This window comes from Vanacampus margaritifer, chromosome 8 (genome assembly GCF_051991255.1).
Source record: "Vanacampus margaritifer isolate UIUO_Vmar chromosome 8, RoL_Vmar_1.0, whole genome shotgun sequence".
Taxonomy (NCBI): Eukaryota; Metazoa; Chordata; class Actinopteri; order Syngnathiformes; family Syngnathidae; genus Vanacampus; species Vanacampus margaritifer.
In genome coordinates, this window is record NC_135439.1 from 24889984 (window position 1) to 24914376 (window position 24393).

The 24393-nt window shown below is 42.5% G+C and overlaps 1 protein-coding gene across 5 annotated transcripts in view; it reads right to left on the minus strand.

Annotated features, from left to right (window-relative positions):
- Positions 1–874: 874 nt before the first annotated feature.
- The window catches only part of LOC144056070 (zinc finger protein ZXDC), a 44915-nt gene continuing 21396 nt past the window's right edge, over positions 875–24393 (minus strand). For 3 of the 5 annotated variants that reach the window (XM_077572458.1, XM_077572461.1, XM_077572462.1), the window contains 9 exons: positions 24105–24235; positions 20945–21115; positions 19514–20286; positions 12803–12881; positions 12503–12654; positions 7262–7363; positions 4614–4738; positions 4379–4537; positions 875–2771 (listed from right to left, as the gene is read on the minus strand). In XM_077572458.1, coding sequence (XP_077428584.1) covers positions 4402–4537; positions 4614–4738; positions 7262–7363; positions 12503–12654; positions 12803–12881; positions 19514–20286; positions 20945–21115; positions 24105–24235 — 1669 coding nt within the window. In that variant the 3' untranslated portion in view covers positions 875–2771; positions 4379–4401. Of the gene's footprint in view, positions 2772–4378; positions 4538–4607; positions 4739–7261; positions 7364–12502; positions 12655–12802; positions 12882–19513; positions 20287–20944; positions 21116–24104; positions 24236–24393 lie in introns of those variants that run through there. The other 2 variants (XM_077572459.1, XM_077572460.1) reach the window with 2 other exon arrangements.

Sequence of the window (24393 nt, forward strand, 5' to 3'; positions counted from 1 at the left end):
CCCACAATTTAGAGGGACCAGTCCGTCTATCCAATTCGTATATAGATAGCAAACTGAAACATCATTAATAAACATCAGTGGCAGAACTACATGTTAGGCAGGGGACGAGCTGGGTCGGGCCGGTGGGCCTAAGTCAAAGTGCCAGGGTCGATTTTTTTTTGTGCCAGTCCAGCCCCGTTGAGAGGGGAGGTGGCTGAGCCAACCATCTTGTTGATGGATGAAATTAAGCAGCAGAAGGTACTGAAAATGATAGCCATTTCTGATGACAGCTTAGAAAAGGATCTGCTATTCATTTTTGACTTATAGAGCTTTTTCTTAACATGGCAGATGAGCATGAAAATGTGTTGCATGTATTTTGGTCACTGTGAATACCAGCGAGAATTGATAACAGCCTTGAATAAACACTTTCTGTGTGATCACCTTCGTTGTGAATTCAGTGTTGGTGTTGCAGTATTTGTATCAAATTGTCAAATATTAGTCAACATAAAGTGGTAGTAGCTCAGTCAAAATTCAAATCAAATTGAATTCAAAGTCAATCAAATAAATACTTGAGTTAAATAATAGTAATTAATTCAAATAAACCCAGGTATTGAAAAGTATCCTTTTATGATTGTATTTAAAAAATCTGGTTTGTGTGTGATTATTTGTTCAGGAGAACAAGTAAAATCACATTTAATGGTGTTTATTAATGTTTAATGCTGACACTTGTGTATACTGTATGTGGATGGCTTAATTCTGACATACACATTAATAAAAATATGAAACATATTTTTGCACAAGGTACAGATGCACGTTTTTTTAAAATTTATTTTAATTAAGTTCTGTACCCAAGCATGTCTTGTATGAATAGAAAAGAGTTTGAGACATACTATAATTATAGTTTGATGTGAGAGTGCATGGGTACGGTTTATTATTGTTTTCTTAAGAACAATGTCATGGGGGGCATTTAAAACACACACACACACACACACACACACACACACACACACACGCACACACACACACACACACACACACACACACACACCGCAGACTCACTGTAAAGAATAACAATGCAGCCTAATTAGAAATGTAATGGGGTCAAAAGTAAAATCTTCATCTTTAAAACAGAGGAATGAGGATTAAAATACTTTAAAATGCATTAAAATATCAAGACTTTTTCCCCCTCCATGTTATATCATGTTTTTACGAACGACACTATCGCGCAGTCATCTTAAGGTATTTTGTTCTAGTGTGGTTGCTGTAGTTAGCGTTCCAAGATAGCCCCAGATCGTGCGTTGACGGCACTGATCTGTATATATTATTGGATAGCTGATAACTATGGCTCTGGCAGATAACCCATACACGCCCGTGCAAAACAGCACTGTGAATAAATGACACACCAAAAATATGGGCTCCATGGCATTATTTTGCTTAGGGTCCCCAAATGCCCTTGCAGATGTGTCACTTGCATTGAATGTGTAAATAAAGTGGATACCCGCATACTCATGGTTCAGCACCCTTACATTCACGGATTTATTTCCCCCCCAATACTTTTTGTAGCTTGTTTTGCCTTGAATCGACAGGACATCTGAAACAGGAAGCAGGGGAGAGAGGGGGAATGACCCGCAGTAAAAATTTAACTGAATTGAACCGAAACTGAATTGCTTGGGTTGCCTGCTCTGAGGACTAGCTTAAACACATGGGGTGGGTGCTCTACCACTGAGCGAAACACCCCCCACCCTCCGGGTGTTAAATTTTATATACAACAGCTTTCCTCAATTTTTCCATTTAAATCTTTGGGGGTATAGCTTTGATTATTACACTGATTGATGATGATTGATGAAAAATAGCACAGAAGAATACAACCTCTTAGGGCAGAGGTGGGCAATCTCGGTCCTCGAGGGCCGGAGTCCTGCAGGTTTTGTAGGTTTCTCACTTCCAACACAAGCTGATTCCAATCAACAGGATCGTTATCAGGCTTATGCAGAGCTTGCTGATGAGCTGATCATATATCAGCTGTGTTGGAGAAGGGCAACACGCAAAACCTGCAGGACTGCGGCCCTCGATGCCCACCTCTGTCTTAGGGGGAGAACTGTGACTGCTTGAGACTGAATCTGTGTTTCGCTCTGCATTTAATAACAGCTCAAGATACAACAAATCAATCCATAACCATAACACATATATGAATTAATTTTTGATTTGCAAACATACAGAAAACATCTTAATCCATGTTTGCAAATGAATGCTCTTGAATTGAAAAACAATAAAAATAAATATGAGCCAATGATTTAAGTCCGAAAGCTAATTTTTAATTGCCACTTTTCACTGATGTCATGATGTCAGTCTCTTGGTATGATGCCAAGGCATCGTGTGCTGCTATGCTTTACTTTGGTGCTCTCTGACTTGATTTGGGTTCAATATCTTAAATCTTGTGAAAGCCTTCTCAGTGGGGAAACAAATGGTCCATTTCATATCTTTTTGGGGTGCATTATTAATGGAATTTAACGAAACCCGCTCTTATACAATGATGATTGGGATTAAGCTCAAACTTTCATGTGACCATGAACAACAGTAGAAAATGAATGGCCGGATCTTCCCAGTCAACACTACTCAATTCAGATAAACTACATATAAAAGGTTAGTCAAACTTGTCTTATTTTTCTGATGTAAACAGTGTAAACATGGAAGCAACATTTGGTCAGTCACTCCAGGTCTTGAAGGTTGATTGTGCTTCCTGTGAACTGAGAGATGTCAGACCCACTGTTTTCCTCTGTGGTCACCGTGGTTTCCTGGAAGAAAATATGAAAATGTTTACTCGTCTGTGTCAACGCTAATCCAATTAAAAGAAACTCCTTCCTTTTTCTGCATAACATTGTTGTCAATTTCCGCACACAGGGCTCTACATTTACTTTTGCACTGGTGCTACCAACTTTTTCAGTTGGTCACACCACTCAGGTTTTGGTCACACCTTTTTTTAGCAGCATGATCCGATTTACTGATGTATAGTCGTCTCAATTTGCATAGTGTATTTTCAGATGGCGTAAACATTGACAGTAACTCAAGAAATATCTGCAAAATACTTAACTGCAACAAGAACTGTCTAACAAAACAGTTCAATTATTTTATATTATTTTAAAACAAGACGTTAAAAAAAGGCTTTGCTTTTATGTAAACATTATTTTGTTCAACGCAGAGGGGCCAGCTTTAATAGCGAGGCCTCCAAACCCTCTTCCCTTTGGGAAAACCAAAGCATAACAGCCTGCCTAGCATCATGATTAATCAAATCTGGCCGTTCAACACTACACTTTGGATTAGGTTCTGCGATGCAGTGTTTCCCAACCAGGGGTATGTGAGCAGGGGTTATATGGAAACTCGGGTGACTGATGAAAATAAAATAAAATAAAACTGCTATACTATGACTCTGATTATTATTCTTGTTCAGTGCTCTGTTTAGTTTAATGCTTGTTTAATGGAGACTACTGAAAAGGCGTTCCAGTTTTTGGTGGTAAATGTTCCAAGAATTATATATAAGAAAAGAAGGTTTATTTCTCTATTTTGATTCATTGACTTACCAAAAACTAGAATTGAGGATGGAAGCTTGGTAGTTGGTTAGATGTTGTAAACAGAAGTGACTATATGGACTATTGATTGTAATTAAGTAAATAAAACAAAGTTATTTCACACCCATCATTCTTCTTAATGTATGTCAGCTTTTATAGATTGATAGAAAGCTTACATTGTTTAGATATTTTCAATTCAATTAAGAAGGGGGACTGGAGGGTGTGTTTAAACTATAAGAGGGATCACACTCCTCAGTTTCCCTGTTAAGGTCTATTCAGTTTTAAGGTTTATTCAGGGGTGCTGGAAGAGGAGGGTCTGTCGGGAAGTCGAATCTCAGATTCAGGAGGAGCAGTGTGGTTTTTGTCCCGGCCGTGGAACAGTGGACCAACTCTACACCCTCGGCAGGATCCTAGAGGGCGCATGGGAGTTCGCCCAACCAATCCACACGTGCTGTGTGAACTTGGAGAGGCGTTCAACCGTGTCCCCCGAAGGGTCCTGTGGGAGGTGCTTTGGGAGTACGGGGTACCGAGCCCCCTGATACAGGCTGTACTGCCCCTGTACGACTGGTGTCAGAGTTTGGTTTGCATTGCCGTCAGTAAGTCGGATTAGTTTCCAGTGAGGGTTGGACTCCGCCAAGGTTGCTCTTTATCACCGACTCTGTTCATAACCTTCATGGACAGAATTTCTAGGCGCAGCCGAGGCGTTGAGGGGGTCCGGTTTAGTAGACTCAGCAGTGCATCTCTGCCTTTTGCAGATGATATGGTGCTGTTGGTTGGCTACATCAAGCCGTGATCTCCAACTCTAAGTGTGAAGCGGTTGGAATGAAAATCAGCACCTTGAAACCCGAGACCATGGTCCTCAGTTGGAAAAGGGTGCTCTTTCCGGGTCGAGGATGAGATCCTGCCCCAAGTGGAGGAGTTCAAGTATCTGGGGGTCTTGTTCACGAGTGAGGGTAGGATGGAACGGGAGATGGACAGGCGGATCGGTGCAGCGTCTGTTGTGGTGAAGAAGGAGCTGAGTCAAAAGGCAAAGCTCTCGATTACCAGTCGATCTACATTACCTACCCTCACCTATGGTTACGAGCTGTGACTGAAAGAACAAGATCCCAAGGGGCCAAAATGAGTTTCCTCCGCAGGGTGTCTGGGCTCTCGCTTTGAGATAGAGTGAGAAGTTCGGCCATCCGGGAGTCAAGCCGCTGCTCCTCCGCATTGAGAGGAAACAGTTAAGGTGGCTCGGCCATCTGGTTTGAATGCCTCCTGGACACCGCCCTGGAGAGGAATTCCGGGCATGTCCCACCGGTAGGAGGCCTTGGGGACGACCCAGAATACCAAAAGGGCAGTCCAGTGGCTGGATTAATCAGGGTTTTTCCTGTCTCAAAATGAGGCAGAGGTGTATCATCCTGACTTTGATCATGGGTGACTACCGATATCAGGTATCGTATCGGTGCCAATACCAATCTTATTTTAAGGTATTAGTACTCGCGGCATATAATGAGAAATTATATGAATACAAAGCTGTCATTAATTTTTACCATTTGATAACTACAATCATTAAAAATTCATCTACTAGTACATATTAAATTGTAAATATAGTTCAGCGTTGAAAAACACTATTATGTTTATTGTATATACTGTGTTTTTATGACTATGGTGATGGCTGGAGCGCGACACCTCTGCCTCACAACCAGGAAATGGGCATGTGCAATGGTTGCTCCATGATCTGTTTCTTCTTCGGTACATTAAAGTTTATAAAAAATAAATAAAAAGAAAGATATGTCTTCTTCGGTTGTTGCTTTAGGTCTTTTCGGTGAACTGTGGTTGGTATAGCGCCTCCATAATGGCGAAACACTGCAACTGCAGTTAAAATGTGTTGCTGCCGAGCTCAATCAACACAGCTGGAGCGCTGTGTTGAGCGATATCAGTGGCTCAGGCTGGAGGTGGCAAGCAAATTAGGTGGAGGAGGCAGCCTCTGAATTTTTACACAGGAAAAACCCTGATTAGTCTCCCCATTTATTTGCAAATAAGGCATTAACTGTCTCCAAGTGTCTTAGTTTTGAATTAACATCCAAACACAGTTGTGATCAGCTCTACCATTTGGGTTTTCTAATTTCAATATCAATAGGGCAGTTGGCTGCCCTTTTGGCCAACTCAACAATGATCCTTGCCTTATGGATGCTAATGACTCCTGTGGATTTGTTTAGTCAGGTGCCATGAATATGAAGTGAAATCTGCATAAGCATTTGAAATTTGGCCCATTGAGTAACCCATAGGCTGCAGTGGCACGTCACTTCCTACCTGCGGCACTAGTCAAAAGCAGGGTGACAACAGACATGGACGCGAGTGCAACACAGGAGAGCGAGGTGAACTTACTTGGACCTTTGAACGGCAAGTTTATTTATAATAAGAACAAAGACGGGACGGGACTATTAACAAGAATGCAGTGATTTGTATCTTGTGTAAAATTGAATTTTCTGTAATGGCCTAGAATTCAAATTCTTTATTTGGGGACCTTTAGCAGATATGAGATTGAAATAATTTAATTAGATTCATTAATTAGAAATCATGTAATCAATTACATAATTTTTTTTAATCGCCCGACAGCACTATTTAATCTTTAGATCTGAACTCACACCAGGCTGGACTGCCGGCCTGGGTGGGATCGGCCACTCTCGACGACCCACTCTCTGTTTTTGAGCTAGGCTAGGCTAGGAGCCGAGGTCCCTACGAAGGGGAACCGTTTTGTTACTGCAGAATCCCGGTGGGCGCCGCAGCTGGATCCGCGGGAAGGGCCCAAGGGCACGTCCAGAGTCGCCAGCGACTGATGGGGACGGGGCTGCCCGACAGTGAAGTGCAGCAGGGAAGTGTGCAACATATTTTTATCCTTTCCGCCACACGAAATGCTCACTTTGCACACAATGCAAGTCGAACCATCTCCGCTTTCCACATTAAAGATAACTTATCATGTACTTCAAAATACCGCCACATAGCTGACATACAGCGCAAGTAATACTGTAGCTATTTCCTTGTTTTACCCACTCGACGGCTTTCAGCCAATAGTGTCACTGTAGCAAAGTGGCGCCATGCCGCACGCTTAGCTGTGTGGAAAAATGAGGTCCCGCTAGTGGCTAGTTGCTAATGTCAAAGACTTGTGCCGTATTATCATACAATGACCGACCAATGAATTAATGGTTTCTTAGCGTCTTTAACTGGCGATTGAATATGATTCTGGAATGCCGTTGTGTTGATGAAGTTGAGTCAAGCTAGCCACCAGTTGAGCGACCATGCTTCCACGTGCTGTGAGGATCAACTTCAAAATACAAGTCTACCAAGCTAATTGCATTGACATTAATATATTAGTTGGCTTTTATTTTGAAGTTGTCCTTGGCAACGCGTTCTATGTACTATGGAAGACCCCAACCGTGGCGCTTGATCCGTACGGATCACGGCTCAAAGATAAACCATTGCACCATTAACTAAAAACATTTGTACTTGCGACTAGATGAAATTTTTACCAGCACACATTGTAAAGTTGGCCGCATTTGCGGTTGAATTGGTCGCAGTGTTGAGCCTTGGCACGTAACATCAGCTTTCAAATCACAAATTCCATTTCTGTTTAATATTGAATTTACCATAACATTAGTACCAATTAGAATTTGCATAATTTAATATGCATGCTGTGAATATTAATAAAAAGCAATGCTCAACACATAACAACATACCTGTAAAATGTTGACAGGAAGGTCAACGGTGAGCTGAGAGTGAGAGGCGGATGGCTCGGAGCTGAGCTGAAAGGCTAGATCACCATCACTGGCTGGGTCATCCTGAACAAATTAATAGACAGACCACATTCACTAAGGGCCGGTACACTTTTTTCAAATCGTAATCTAAACACAATTTACCATCACACACACATATATAAAGACTATTATCCACCACCGGTCACGAATCCAGTCCTCTGAAGGAGAGCTCTCGCATAATCAAATGTGATCTCACAATCATCATGTGATCAGAGCATCTGTGAATAATCTAAATATAGTTAATGGTCACTTCCAGCACCTATTTCTACTTTTATTTGAATGCTTGAATTTATTTATAAGGAACCCCGACTGCAATGACAAGTTTGCTCTATATTATTTACTTGGCTGTTACTAACATTGCTATGAGATTCATTTTTCAAAAATAATTTCCAGTTTAATACATTTTGTAGAAACTTTATTTGGACGTACAGCGCCATTGTTATTTACGTCGCAATGCATTCAGTGCGTAGTGACGTAGAATGGCGGCTGGCTCTCTGCTGGGCAATGTGAAACTCCTGTAAAGAAAGCAAGGTAAGCCTCGTAGCGTTCCTAAAGAAACAACATGCAATCGGGAGTCACCCTCCCCCAAACCATGCTCTCGTCATTCACCAGACGCATTCAAGAGTACGGATCGTCCCTTTAGGAACTCTACTGAGACTTACCTTGCTTTCTTTACATGTTGCTGGACAGATCTCAAGTTAAAAGTTGTGTATGGTTCATAGGGCTGCTTAAAATCAGAAGTCTTCTGTTGGGTGCAGGGTTAAGAGGAGCCACAAAAGAAAGTCAAAGGACTCAGAGTTCAGTCCAAATTCTTATTTTAGGCCTGAAATCATGTCTAACAGCAGTTGGGTTTCCATCCACCCGTTTCTAATTTTCAAGAAATGCGTAAATAAAACTGAATGGAAACGCCAGAAATGCAATAAAAGGGCCCAAAATTCGCAAAAAAAAGTTTTTATGCTTGGACGGGGTGGATTTTGAAGCGTATTGAAAAAGGAAAATGCAAAAATTGGCGATGGATACAGGTTTTGCGAATACCCGCTGGCAAGACCGGATACACGTCACACATTTTGACCGAATATTACGTCACATGTACGTTTGTAGTCCCAAAGCAATGTCAGACGATAAAGTAAGGTATGTTTGGGAGCATGACGAAACAAAAATATTTTTGGAATTAATTAAAGAAGCGGATATTAATGCTATTTTAGATAGAAAACAGCAAACAAATGCTACGGTTTATCGAGAATTACAAAATCAAACTCATACGACGACATCGCACAGCGCAGTCGCTTCCTGGTCTTCTTCTTTTAAATTATGGGTGGATCACATCTTTATGGTGTATCCCCTTCTCAATATTCGCAAAAGAAGAACAGATGGAAACTGGCATAAGTCGCATGCACATTTTCAGTAAATTCGCTTAAAAATTCAAAACAATTGGATGGAAACCCGACTACTGACATGGTATGACAGTAGTACACATTTCCTGAATCCTTGGAGTCTTGTGAGTTTTCCAGTTTTTGTCTCTAAATGTTCCTAGCTGCGACGGCTCAGTATATTTTTTAGCTTTTGGAATATTTGTACGGACGCTGGAGCTCCCCTTCCGTCTTTCCATGTTTTCTGCGCCTCATCGTTCAGTGCAGCATCAAGTTCGGGAGTACGTCTGGTGTAAGTCATCAACTGTTGCCGTCTTGCCTACGGTTGCTTTGACTTACTTTGAATACAACTAACTAGTGATGGTACAGTTATTTCGTATCCTTTCCTAGCTTATATTGCCTTGCAACTTATGCGGCTCTGTCCGTGGGTCGAAGGCCCCCTTGGTGTTGATTGATGGCTTTGATATTGTCTGTCATGACTTCTACTTTTTTATGACGACACAAACAGCCACTTACGTGTTGCTGTGAGTACGTTGTGGATTTGTTTGTTCCATTGGTGAAGAGGCTGATTCTCGCCTCTCTCTTACCAGGACGCAGCGGCTGCCGGTGGTGGCAATGGGCCAACTTCCCCGCGGGGGTCGGGCAAAACTCAGGTCTGCTTCTCCTGCTGCCCCTGACCATCGGAGTAAGAAGAGTCGGGCTGACTCTCAGATTGCCTTGAAGTTGCGCCGTTTGGAGGTGAGTGTGATGGCAATACAGGCTCAGTTGGGTAATCAAAATCCTTCTGATTCTCAGGCCTCTGCAGTGGCGTTGCCCTCTGCAGAGGTGGCCATGTTGGATGCAACACTTCAATCGCCCTCCCAAGCTGACGACATCACCGAGGATGCCGTTTCATCTGGGATTCTGAGGCATATTCGGGGATGGACTCTGTTTCCACTGACCCGTCCTCTACTCCTTTCTAGGGAGCATGGCCGTAGTATGTCTTTTCTCATCCAGGCGCGCCGTCAGATCTGGTTGGCTCAGTCTCCCTTGCAAGAGCCCTCCCGGAAGGAACTTCATCACCTCCCGGTGGTTCAGGGTCAAGTTTTCAGTTTGGCGGCGACAGGAGCGCTTGAACGTACAGTGCGTGCTAATGACGCGAGGCATAAGTTTAGGGCCCTATGCTCCGTCAAACTCTAGGGGAGCTGCTCTCCCGGCCGCTCCTCTGTCACGTGCTGTGCAGACTTTTCGGCCTAAGGGGGGATATGGACCTCGTCGTCCCTCACGGGGTCATGTCATGGACTCCCGTGAGGCTCGTCCCTCTGGCCGAGGGCCCCATGGTCAGCCCCCGAGCTACGCATACCACGCCTTGTCCCTCCCGGCAGTCGGTTACTTTTCCTGTCGCCAGCTAGACTACTGGGCTGCCCTCGCTTTGGACGCATGGGTGCTTTCAACCTTAACTAATGGGTACAGGATTCAGTTCTCTCCAACCGGGTCAGAGAGACTGTCATCAGCGACCCGGAAAAGGCACTAGCTCTAGATTAAGAGCTAGCGGCCTTCCTTGCTAAATCCGCTATCGAAGCAGTGGATCCCTTGGCTCATCCAGGGGGATTGTACTCCCCCCTACTTCCTCATTCCAAAAATGACCTAAGATCTAAGAGGTCTCAATCGTTACCTCAGGGTGTTGCCCTTCCGCATGCTCACTACGTCGGCCGTGTTGAGGACGATCGCCCGAGGGTGATGGTTCGCGTCAATCGTTCTGAAGGACACTTACTTACATGTCCCTATTGTTCCTCATTACAGGAAGTTTCTCTGCTTCGCCTACAGGGGTCGCCACTGGCAATTAAGAGTACTCTCATTCGGGCTATCACTATTTCCCAGAGTGTTCACACGTGTAGTCGAGTGGCATGAAGATGCTTCTTCCAATCTATTTTCGATAAGGGGCGTTTCCCTTCTACGATCAAGGTCTACGTGGCGGCCATTTAGGCCCGCCATGTTGCAGTGGATGGCAAGTCTGTGGGTTGCCATAGCCTAGTGGCCTCCTTCCTCAGGGGTGCCCTTCTCCTTTGTTCTAGGAACCCGCCTCGAGTCCCCGCCTGGGACCTTCGATTGGTGCTTGACGCACGGTGCATGTCCCCTATCGAGCCGTTGACCTAAGGGGAACTTCGCTGGCAGGCTCGTAAGACGGCGTTTCTACTTGCGATACCATCCGCTAAACGGGTGGGGTATCTCTACGCCCTATCTGTTAGCCCTGAGTGCCTTCGTTGGCACCCCAACGGGGCAGGGGTCACGTGGCCAAATGCAACTTTTGTCCCCAAAGTTTTGTCTGGCTCTCAAGCTGTTGTCCTGTGAGGGCGCTCCGCTCTTATTTAGATGCTACGGCTGTTTCCGTACATCCACCCAGCTTTTTGTGTCTTACGACGGCCCGAATGAAGGAGCTGCTGTTTCCAAGCAACACCTCTTCCATTGGATAGGTGATGTGATTCGGCAGTCGTACCGGGTCCTGGTCCTGGCCGTTTTGAAAGGAATGTCCTTGGAGGACGTCTGTGCGGCTGCTTCCTGGTCGTTGCCTTGCACGTTCTCCAGATTCTACAGTTTGGATGTCACCTCTCCTCATCCACTGGATGTAGTTCGCGGTCCTGTGGAGGGCTCCTCTGTGAGGTACATTTTCCAGGGTCTTAGTGACTTCGCTGGTATTCGGTGTTCTGTGCTGTTTCAGCATTGCCAACTGGCGGTCGGGAGGGACGAAATAAAACGACAGTTAAGTATGCAACTACGGTTCTATGAGTCCCAAACAACTGCCAGCATTGCTTGTCACTCAGAACCTTCGTGTTACGGTTGTGATCGTCTTTTATACATGAGGATCACATCAGCTGGGACCCAGGAAATGTACTTTTATGAATTACTTCTCGTGTGACGCATGCACGTGGGGGATTTCCGTGCCGTTTAAACACCGCCACGTGGCGGTCGTTTGGGACTCATAGAACCGTAGTTACATACAGAACTGTCGGTGAACTGTCGGTATAGTTTTCACTCAAATACCCTGCATGGGGTCAAGCCTCGGTTTTCGGTCAAAATGCTCCTTCTCATTATAAGGTCTGAAATCATGTCCAACAATGACATACCATGAATAAATTACACATTTTCAGAATCCTTGGACTCTGGTGAATATTCTAGTTGTTGTATTTTCTGTCTCCCATGTTCCTTAATTCTACAGTGCTTAAATAAAGGGTATAGTTTAGCCGAAAAAAATAAGTGTTTCTGAAAGTTTGAATAGGTCCAGTGACCTATACAGTATATACACAAACATCTTTAACAGCTAAAAATGCACGAAGCGCCTCTCGCTGTTCAACATTCAACAAGGAAGCGGTGAGTAACTCTGCGAGAACAAAATGGATTGCAGCGTCCATTTGTCCATGTTAGGTTTAATTGTTTCCCCCGACATCTGCGCTTCCTGGTTTCGTCACAGCTGCATATCACGCCCCAAACACAAGGTTGCTCTGTGATTGGTCCGAACCACGAATGGTTCGGATCGGTGGAAATCAACGGGCTCGGTACAAATATATTCTCGGGAGTTTGTGAACTCACAAATACCGCGAGAATTAGTATTAGTTAGTATACAACCAGTGCAAGAAATAAACAGAGATAGTGTGAGGGTGTTAGATTTTAAAGCAGCTGAGCTTTAGTAAAAAGAAAATGGCTAGTGAAAATTCTGATTGGCTGAGAACTTTAGTCATCAACCTGGGTGGTGATGAAAAAAAGTTAATATCGAACCGTGATCACATGGAATGTCATCTCAGAAATGCCATCTCACCTGTAGTAGCTGAATTTGAACATATTGAGCACCAGTGACAGAGTCACGCAGATTTAGGCCCCCATAAGATGCTGCTGCTCCTTCACCATAGCGAGCACTAGATGGAGTGGATTTGGCGCCTTTTGATTTTCTCTGACTTGCTCCAGAGGCCCCTGGATTCAAAAATACATAATCGTGAGGATAATCGGTTCAAATAATGGATGGAATTAGTGTGTAATAAAGTCACTTTAGGTTATTGCAAAAGCCGGATTTCTTGGGGTGCTTCAAATAATAGCTAAGGCTAGTCTTTGTTTGTGTTACCAGAGACTGAAGGGCAAATCTGCTTCCTCCTCTTGGCCAGCTCAATAGCTCTGTAGTCTGTCCTTGCAGAGCCGCCATTCTGGCAAAAGAAAAAGAAAAAAAACATTTTGGTCACTGCATTTGTTTTAGAAAACCAAAGAGCAAACAGGTGTAATTTTGATTGGTGCCCTGAAGCCCCGCCTATCAAGCAAGGATCTCCACCAAAGGAAAAAAAAAAGCGTACTGTATACAGCAGAAATTCCATTCATCAACACATCGGTTTACAAACAAGATTTTATAAGAAATATTAATTTTATTTCAGTGTTTGCTCTGTGGGTCATGTACCATTTTTTTGCAGTACATTGCCCCTTAGTATGGCTCAAAATAAATGAACTATAATGATGGTGCTTTTAAGACGTTAATCGTAATTCTTACTACACTGTGAAACGTTCTGAACGAACCTTTATTTGGTCCTTTTATTTTTAATGCTCGCCATATCACGAACCACCAGAAAGAAGTCTGTATTTTCTCTTTAGTGAATGCCAAAAAGATCAAGCACACAGTCGTGGAGGGCTTTTCTGCCTAGATGCGGAAAAATGTCTAATCTGTCGATAATATTTTCTACTCTTACGGTTTTGGCCTCCCCCGCTCAGTCCATGTAACAATGTGTGACCTGATGGTCTTACTGGAAAAAAATTCACCTATCTAATGTACCAAACATGCCTAAACTAACATTACTTGAAGCATTATTTATTTAAAAAATACAATAAAAACAATACTGTAATTTCCGGTCTATAAGCCGCAACTTTTTTCACTTGCAGTTGCCCCTGCGGCTAATACAACGGTGCGGCTTATCCATCAGGTCACGAGGGGGCGCGCAATAAAGGAAGCACAAGAGCGCCAGGCAGAGCAAACCAAATCAAATGAGCCCAAATACAGTAGGACAGAACAAGAACGAGACAGTTTGCGCATATGATGCTGCATTTAAGTTAAGGCGACCTGTTCAATTCTGACACTCACGAAAATGAGTTTTTTGGTTTTGAGAGTGGATGACGAGGCCATTCTGGGCCTGTTTGTTTCAGACACTGAGGAAGAGGACGATGGCACGAGAATTACCAGTAATGACCGACTTTACTGCTATAATAAGATGGTTATTTTTTGTTACAGTAATGTACTGTCTTTTTGTACAGCCATGTTATTAATGCACCTTTACTGCCCTGTTAGACAAGCACTTTTAAAAACGGATTTCATTTAGCCATTTAACGTTATCGCCTTGTCAAGCGCTGTAAGTTTTGTTCTGCTGTTATAGGACATGCGCTGTATTATTTGTGCACCTCACAAAAGCTGTTCAGATTAGGGCCTGACCGATATGCATTTTTTGAGGCCGATGGCAATACCGATTTTTGGCAGAAAAAAATACAGATTACCGCATAATAATGCATAAAAATTATCCTCCCCATTCCTTTTCATTGGGCATCACTTACACACTAACTTTTGCTATTAAGATTTACTCTGCTTTGAATGACAAGTCCATAGAATGACCGTATCAACAAATTTCATGAAGTATATTATTGTATCGATTTATGTGTCAAAAATAAAACCATTCTTATTTGTTTACAACTGATGTATTGTATATGGTTAGAGTACATAATTGGGCTGGAAAAATAGCAATCGCGATTGATTGAAATTGAAATCATGATCAAATCAATTTGGGATTTCAAGACTACTAAAGCTGCTTAACTACTTAAAAGTGTCATCGTAGCATCATGCCCATTCATCCCTGCACTTTGTTTTTGTCAAGTAAAAATCTTGTAAATATTATGTGAAATTTTCATTCTAAGAATTAATCTTTTCTTTTACAGTATATATTTGTATATCTTGTGTTATTTTCACAAAACTTGGGACTTATTGGGCTAACCTGGGACCTCGGGGATTGCAGTTCATGTGGGAATGTGTGTTAAGACAACAAAAAAATACTTGGACGTTAGCATCCTTGAATTTTTAGTAAAGAAAGTCTTTGAATCCTTGAAATATCAACTTTAAATCTAACTTGAAAGGACAATGACAAAATAAAACAACGAGAAAGTGAAATAAGAATAGAATATACTGTACTCAAATAATAGCAACTGACAAAACAATAAAAACAAATACTGACTGTTCCTGTGTGTTTTGGCCTCTTGGGGGCAGTGTGGTGCCATGCATCCATGGTGTACACACTTAAAGTGAGTACAAAAGAAAGTTACGATTGAATTCTATTAAAATAACTAGTTTTTCACACATTGGGAAGAATTTGGGCCTTTGCGTAGTGTGGGTATGTGTTCCCACAACATTTGTGTGTGAATATTCATTATTTGAAGGAAAAACACTCCCTAAATCGATGCTAACTTCCGGGTAGCATTTGAATGGGAGCCTCACTTCTCTTATAGCATTAGCGCTAGGCTAGCGATGTTTTAAAAATGAAGCATGTTTTCTATTTAAATATACAGTGGTAATTCTTATGTGTGTAGTTTTTCAGTTAACTACAACTGGGGTGTCATTAAACATCTTAAAAGATGCTTGTGGGACAACAGAATAACATAAGCTACACACTTGCTAGTTGCTAATGCTACGCTAGCAAAACGGTACATTCAGGGTACTTTCACAGTGTCGGAAACGATAACGTTTTAAGGGGAAAAATCATCGGTCATTTGGCCCAATTGGCCGATTATTTTGACAGATGTTTGAAGGGCAATAATCGGCCGATTAGAATCTGCGGCTGATTAATCGGTCAGGCCCTAGTTCAGATGTTAATTAATGGGAAGCTTTGCATTCCCAAACAGTCACCTCTGTCCTGATAATCCGGAAAACCTTATATCCCGGTGCCCTGACATTAAAACACCTGCCGCTAAATCAGGTGCATCTTATACATGTAACAATCTCGAGTATTCCCCGAATTAAATTTGCGCGGCTTATAGTCAGGTGTGTTCTTATAGTCCGGAAATTACGGTGCATGAATAAGATGAACACGAGAATGGTTGATCTGCTCTGTACAACTTTCAAGGACTAATGCTACGTTCAGACCGAGCCGAAAATATCGCGATGCTACGCTGGTCTCGCGCGTGTTTGTTAGCGGGGTTCTAGATGGGATTTGTTTCGCTCCGCGCTGCATCGGAGGAAGTGGAGGAATTTCCGCTTCTGTAGGTGGTGCTAACTTTATTGTAGCATTGCTAGCTTGCTTCACACTTCGACAATTAAACAAACAAACTCACCAGATAAGACAATTTCCATGGTTCTTCCTCCAAGCAATCGCCTTTTTGGCCCGGTCACGGTACACGTAACGCGCCGTGTCGTACAGCTCTGGGTGTCTGAAAACCGAGACGATCAAGCTATCCTTCATTGCTTTGCTACACGTTCTGCAACCGCTTCCTGTGTTTTGTTTGTGACGTATTTGGCGACGTGGATCTCGACACTGATTATCATTCAACCAATGCCGGAGAAATGGGCGAAGTACCGAAATGATCGCCGGAAACGGCCCAAACACGCCACCCGGCACGCCATCTTGCCCCCCACGCCATCTTGCCCCCCACGCGAAGTCCACTGACTACAATGCAATCGAGCCGCCACAAACGCCGCCCCGACTGTTGGTCTGAACTACGATTCGGCAATATATCGCGATCTTACAGTGCACAATTCTCGAATAGATTCTATATGCGGCTGAATCAATTTTTAAACATCAATTTTTGATGGAAATATTCAATAAAACGTCTTACTTAGGGTTAGGGTTCACACTTTAGCATGGGAAGAATGTTCTATTAACTCTTTCACTGCCAGACGTTTTCAGAAACGGGTTGTCCCCACTGCCAGCCGATTTAAGCATTTTGAGTGATCTTTCAAGGTCCACAGAAAATGTTGTGTTTGGACTATGGAAACACACATACTACCAAATGAAAGATTGGACTCTCATCGCTCCGCGTTACGACACCGTCATAGCCGCCGCGTCAGCGGTTCCAATTTCGCCGTCAAGCTCGGATTCACCATCATCATCGATGATGATCATCGTCGTCATCAATGTACTATTTTAGCGTTGGTCGATGCCTTTCGTCTTGTAAGTGTAGAGCTGCTTGCAAACGCTCGCCATTGCCCGTTCCCTCCTCCATCTAGCTCCATCTAACGTCTTCTACTGCCGCGTCAATGCTTCCCAACCACGGAGTCACCACCCTCATCTTCATCATCGATGATGATCATCGTCGTCAACAATGTGCTCTTTCAGCGATGCTTTTGGTCTTTGAAAAAAACGGCTCGGGCGTGAGCTCCTCGCAACCGGCCGCCATTTTTCCTTTGTCTTCCATTTTCATCTCCTGCTCGACGCTCTAGCTCCGCCTCTACTGACGCCCACCCGATCTTGTCAAAAGAGAGTCATCGCTGCCCTCTAGGGGCCAAAAATAGTCATTAGGCACAACAGACAGGCTGGAAACTTTCACCAGACATGCGGAAGGGTTTCCTCTACCCGTTTCCAAAAAAAATAAATAAATAAAATCATTGGATGACGTCTTTTGACGTCATTGGCAGTGCTCCGTAAGTTTTTACTTGACGTCTTTAAACGTCAGTGGCAGTGAAAGAGTTAATGGAACATAAAACCTAAATATTTTATTTCAGGGCTGTTCAAACATGAAAAAGAAACAGTAGCTCAGTTATAAGCCTGAAGTTTCAGATAAATAAATACATTTTCATCCAAATCTTAGAGAGTACATGTACAAGTTTACTGATTAGTATTTTCTAAATTTGAGTAAAAAGAAAAAGTAAAAAGAAAAACAAAATCGTAATAATCGATTAGTATTTTCTAAATTTGAGTAAAAAACAAAAAATAAATCGCAATAATCAATTTATAGATTTGTATCGGGATAAATCGAATCGTGACCTATTAATCGTGATACGGATCGAATCGCCAGGTACTACGCAATTCACACCCCTAGTCTAAACGTAGCATAAGTGGCAATACAGGGTTTATTTATTTCTATATTTCTTTTGAACTAAACCCATTGGTGAAAGATAAGCATAACTTGCTTCAGGGCCTGGAACTACTCCCATCGGACTGAATGGGAAAATTGCTTAACTCTTTTACTGCCAAAGACGTTAAATGACGTTCTGCAAAAACCTACGGAGGAGCGCCAAAGACGTTAAAAGACGTCCTCCCATTATTATTATTTTTTTTTGAAACGGGTGCTGGGAAGGCTTGCGGAGCTCTCCTGAAAATTTTAAGCAGGTCTCGTGAGCCTAATGACTATTTTTGGCCCCTAGAGGGCAGCGATTACTCTCTTTTGACAAGATCGGGTGGGCGTCAGTAGAGGCGGAGCTAGAGCGTTGAGCAGGAGATCAGAATGGAAAACAAAGGAAAAATGGCGGCCGGTCGCGAGGAGCTAACGCCAGAGCCGTTTTTTTCAAAGACCAAAAGCATCGCTAAAAAAGCACATTGTTGATGACGATGATCATCATCGATGATGAAGATGATGGTGACTCCGTGGTTGGAAAGCATTGACGCGGCAGTAGAAGACGTTAGATGGAGCTAGATGGAGGAGGGAACGGGCAATGGCGAGCGTTTGCAAGCAGCTCTACACTTACAAGACGAAAGGCATCGACCAACGCTAAAATAGTACATTGATGACGATGATGATGAAGGTGAATCCGAGCTTGACGGCGAAATTGGAACCGCTGACGCGGCGGCTATGACGGTGTCGTAACGCGGAGCGCAACCGAGCACGCACAGGCGGACGTTCGATCGGACGACGGAGAGTGCCCCGAGTCCAATGCATATTCATCAGAGGAAGTGTGTACAGTCTGCTACTTGCTTTTTATTCCCCGGAAAAAAAGGCCGTCAAGAAAGTGTAACGTTTGCACGCAAAACGGACCAATGTGAAAATGAAAGTAAACTGTTGTGCGAGTCCTGGCGTCTCCTTGCACGCAGGAGAGCGTTACAAAAGGAAAAACTATTTGAAACATCCACATAATTGTAAGTAGTACCACAGTTGCACACATTTGTAAATAGTTTGCGAAATTGTTTTGTCAAATTGTTACACTGTTGAATGGAAATAAACGTATTTTGCAATCAAAAAACACTTTTTCATTGTTGGTGAAAGCGTTTTACAGAAGTAAAGCACTATTTAGGTGTTTGTGGCATCATTCATGGACAAAAAGAAGTGTACAATTCACTAGAGTGCATGAAATAACATCGTTTCACAAAAAGCTCTTTTTCTCCGTTTTTTGTTTCAAAAGAGAATTTCGGTGAAAGTAACCATTTTCTATTGTTGATTACTGAAGAACGGAATAAGGTAGAAACAAACTTTTTTTTCTGATGAAAGCTGAGAGTCCAATCTTTCATTTGGTAGTATGTGTGTTTCCATAGTCCAAACACAACATTTTCTGTGGACCTTGAAAGATCACTCAAAATGCTTAAATCGGCTGGCACTGGCGACAACCCGTTTTTGAAAACGTCTGGCAGTCAAAGAGTTAATGGGGAAAATTGCTTCTGTTTGCAAAGAGCCTCAAATTAAGTTTATGAACATAAGTTCCACTTTACACAGGTTATAGCAAATGAAAATTGAAACTTGCATTTATAGCTTGATTTAAATCGGCACCAAAATGTATAGTTTTATAGACATTCATTCAACATACTGGACACATCCCAATACATACGACTGAGTACATTACCCAATAATTACACATTTTCTTATTGAGAAAAAAAAACACGCATCTCACCAAGAAACTGTTGTGTGATACTGCATTGATCCCTATGTCTTTCTGCAAGCTTAAGCTGCTGCTGCGACCAGGGAAAACAAACTGTGTGAGAACCTTTCCTCCATCTTGACTTCCCAGTACCTCAAGAGTCCCGGCCGCTCCCTGGGCACCCTCTTCCACCAACTTTGTGGGTGAGGGCAACAATTCTGAAACAGGGGCAACTGCCAAGGAGGCAGGGGGTTCTATGCCAAGAGAACTGGAGGAGCCAAGTGGGTGCTGAAGTGTAGGGTCAGTAAGGGCACTGGAACCCTGCATGGAGATAGACGTAAGCGCTCCTAGGGCCTCCGGTGTGACGCTCTGCACATCATCAAGATTGAGTGTGCCCTGAGGGGGTAGAACATCTCCCACTGTGCCACCCAAACTGTGGTGAGGACCCATTTCAATACCGGGTGCCAGGATAAGAGGTTCTACGGGCCGGGCCAATGTGGTGCTGTTAGAACTAAGAACTGCTGTGCTGACTGTGGATGGGTCAATAGTGAGGATGCCTGAACTGACCAGGGAGAGGTCCATAGTGAAAGTGCCACTGGGGTTGCTCCCAACAATAGGAATCCCAACACCAATGCCAGCCGGAGATGTGATGGCTCCAGACACATTAGAGAAAAGTGAGCTCAGGTCCAAGTTAGTCAGCTGGTCACTCCCAGAAATACTTGACCGAGAAACTGTTACTGGAGTGGGGCTAATTAGCTCACTACTGGGGGTCAGGGTGGGTGTGGTCTCCATCCGGTTCATAACATCTAGAAAAGAAGAGGGTTCATCTTTGTTAAAAGATGTACAACAAAAGCCTCTTGCATTCCTGAGTATCACAAAAACACAATACAGGGACAGCTATTGTGAAAACAAAAACATGAATTATTAACATCTTCAAAGCATTTTTAAAATCATGTTCTCCATAATTAACTTCTTGCAGCACTGTACATTCTTTCGATAATTTTAGTAAGCTATGTTTTTTCTTCTATACTTTGCTTTTAAATGTCTTACTCTTTGGTTTGTAAATGATTTTAAATGTTGTACCTTCAATTATGTGAAGCACTTAGCTCAACAAAGCTGCCTTGCTGCAAGATCATTTTATTTTGTGTATGCAGTTTAATGAGGGCAATATCCGAAAAGGTTGAATTGAGACATTGGGATTTTTCTTAGTTCAGTACAAATCATATTGACTCCAAAATTCAAACAAACAGCAACAACACCAACCCATTGTGACCACCGCCAGGGGATATTCTTTCTACAGCCATAAATAGAGGACTTGGGAGAACTGAAGAAACCTTTTGAATTAAATGTAAAACATTGACAACAAAGGAGAAAGTCCAGTTGTCTCCCTCCAACCTTTTTGACTATGACCTGGAAGACTGTGAATCTACAGGCACAATGAGGGCAATACTAATGCCTACTGACCAGGGCTAATCTGGTGTTGTTTAAGCATGTGACTCTTAAGAATGCTGCGGGAGGAGAAGTGCTTGGAGCAGTTGGCCACTGGACATCGAGTCCGAAGGGTGCTGGCATCCTGCTTATGTTTCTTGGTGTGGATGTAGAGGCTGCTGCGAGCTGAAAATTTAGCATTACAACCTGAAGAACAGAGAAAGAAGTTGTGCAGTTACTTGAAACAGTTATTTTGAGAATTTCAGTATAATTAGCTAACATTAGAAAACACATAAACATGTGGACAAAATTGTTTGGACTCCTGTGTTAATGAAAGAAAAATAGTAATACATTAATAAAAGAAGGAAAGAAAATAACAATTGAACGCATCGCTGACAATTAACCAACATGCGCATGCAGTGTCAATGGCTGATCCCAGTGAATCAATTAGGATTTTTTTTTTTTAGGAGTTTGTTATAATCTTTGTAAACAGTGTAATGTTACACACAAGCTATATCTTTAATTTCGCTGTTGTTGCTTCCTCCAGTGGCTTTTTTAATCTGAAAATCTGATTGAATGCTGACTTCATCGATGCAAATGTCAATTCTGTGCACGCTGTAAGTGCTGTCTACTCTTCTCCTCAAGACATGTTATATCCAGGAGTTTAAACACCAACACAGCGTCTGGTAGTATCTTTGCTCAAAGTCTATATAGTCCGGCATAGACACTGCACCGTCTTTGAGATCAAGTCAATATTTTTCTTCTCTCAAGAACTGTCCAATTGAGCAAGCATTGTTTCCATACCGTTGTCTTTGTTTAGATCGTCTGCAGTTATTTTAAGGCAGTCTCTCTGACTCTTCATTTGAGGCCCAGCGCCACCGCGAGTGCCTGCTTCTTTTTTCCAAGTCCGTACAAGTCACTACATGCTAACTTAATTTTTTCAGCACTGGCCTGGCTTCGTCCAATTTCTGCGGTAGTTTGTAATTGGAAACCATAGAGATGTTTGACTTTTAACTCTTTGACTGCCAACCATTTTCAGAAAAGAGAACATGTGGGTGCCAGCTGATTTAGAGCATTATGACTGATCTTTCAAGGTCCACAGAAGGTTTTGTGTTTGGACTATGGAAACACAAAACCAACAAATGAAAGATTGAACTCATTTTTCATCAGAAAAAAAAAGTTATATAGTTATTCGTTTTTTAGTAATCAACAATATAAAATAGGTTAGTTTCACCCAAATGCTCTGTTTTGCACCAAAATACGTAAAAATCAAGCTTTTTGTGAAACGATATTATTTCATGCACTCTAGTGAATTTGACACTTTTTTTTCCACGAATGATGCCACAAACACCTAAACAGTGCTTTACTTCTATAAAACACTACCACCAACAATGAAAAAGTGTTTTTTGATAGCAAAATAAGTTTATTTACATTCAACAGTGTAACTATTTGACAAAACAATTTGGCAAACTATTTACAAATGTGTGCAACTGTGCATGTGTTGTGTGTGTAAGTGTTACTATTTACAATTGTGTGGATGTTTCAACTACACCTATTTTCTTTTTGTGTGGTATATTGTGTAACACTCCCCTGCGTGCAAGGGGACGCAGCAGGATTTGCACCACAGATTAGTTTCATTGCGATTGCCCCTTCGCGTGCAGACCCTACACTTTCTTGCCTGCTTTTTTTTCCGGGGAGTAGCAGGTATGTATTGCAGTGTGTGTTTGGCCATGTTGCCATCAAGTCTACTCTCAGGATCATGATACGGTGACCTGGTGTTACGTCTGGCTTCCTCATGCCCTTCAGTTCCTATACCTGCAATAACTTCCTCCTCCTCCTTGTCTTGTGGTAACAGCCACCCTCTCACCACCTAGCCGGATAAACTCCAAAAGGTGTTGGCACTTCCCAGGATTTTTTGTTTTGTGCATGATATATGCATTGAACATGCATATTTGAAATAGATAGGCAACACATTTTTTGTGCCATTTCAATGTTTTCCGTGTGAATGGGTGGTAAGAGATGTTCTGGTCCATCTTATCCACTCCATTCATGGTGGCATTGTTGTCTAGAACCAGTGTCTTCTCCGTGATCAGACAGTACCCACTCCTCCAATGAATATGCATTGGACTCAGGGTACTCTTCATCGTCCGATTGAACGTCCGCCTGTGCAGAAGTGCTCGGTTGTGCAGCACGTTTTCCGGCGTTAGCATCGCTAGCCGGTGAGGCTTTACGACGTGGTCGAAGCCGCCACGTCAACGCTTCAACTTCGTGTCAACCTCGGAGTCACCATCATCATCATCAATGTGCTCTTTAGCACTGGTCGATGCTTTTCGTCTTTGAAAAAAATGCTCAAGCGTGAGCTGCTTGCTATCGGTCGCCATTTTCGCTTCCTCAGCCATTCTCCCCTCAACACTCTAGCTCCACCTCACGTCTTCTACTACTGACTCCTACCCGATCTTGTCCAAAGAGAGTCACCGCTGCCATCTAGTGCCCATAAATAGTCATTATACTAACTCGATCTGCTTGATACTTTGAGCACAGCTGGCCAAGGCTTTCCTCCACCCGTTTCCATTAAAAAACATCGTTAACGTCTTTTAACGTTTTTTGGCGGTACTCATTTGGATTTTATTAAACGTTATTAAATGTTTTTGGCGGTCAAAGAGTTAATAGTTAAGCCCAAAAATGGCGCATGTATCCTGCAGTTGGTGCAGAACGGCAGTAATTTGTATTCACACTTGAAGCGAGTTCGTTTGGAAGAGGACCAAGACTATCTCAAAAAGTGGGTCTCGATCCGATTGTATGATACGCACCAGTATTTGTTTGTGGGTATTAAACACCTGCATAGAGGTTTGGACAAGCGTGGGAAAGAAACTCAGGTCCATTTAAAGTGGATCAAACAGTGCAGGTCTAAATACATCCTAAAAAGCACATGCAGTATTGATTTAATTATTTAATCACAATAAAAAGGCACATGATGTGCTTAAAATTAATAGACATAATCATTAGTTACATTTTTTATTTAGTTAAGTATATATTTTTATACAATGCAGTATATAAAGCAGAATACCCACCTTACACTGGCTCACACAAATTTGGATTAATATTAATGATAATAATAACAACAATAATATATTCTCTATTTGAATATGTATGATATCGATTACAATCAAATAATAATAGTTTTAAAAAAATCTACCTTCAGCATGACACTGAAAGGGCTTAGTGCCTAGATGTGTGATGCTGTGACCTTTGAGGTGCTCTGCTCGGGTAAAGGATTTCCCACATCCTTCTTCAGTGCATATGAAGCGCCGATCATCATCATGTTTTCTGTTAAACAGAAAAGGAGGAATGTTGTCTGTGACTTTTTAAAGGACTTTCCAGCAGGAATATATAGCCATATGAATGAGGAAAAAGGGGATATTTGAGTAAAGTGAAACAATACAATGTTTGACCCACTGGAAAGGCTGTAATGGTGATAGATGTAT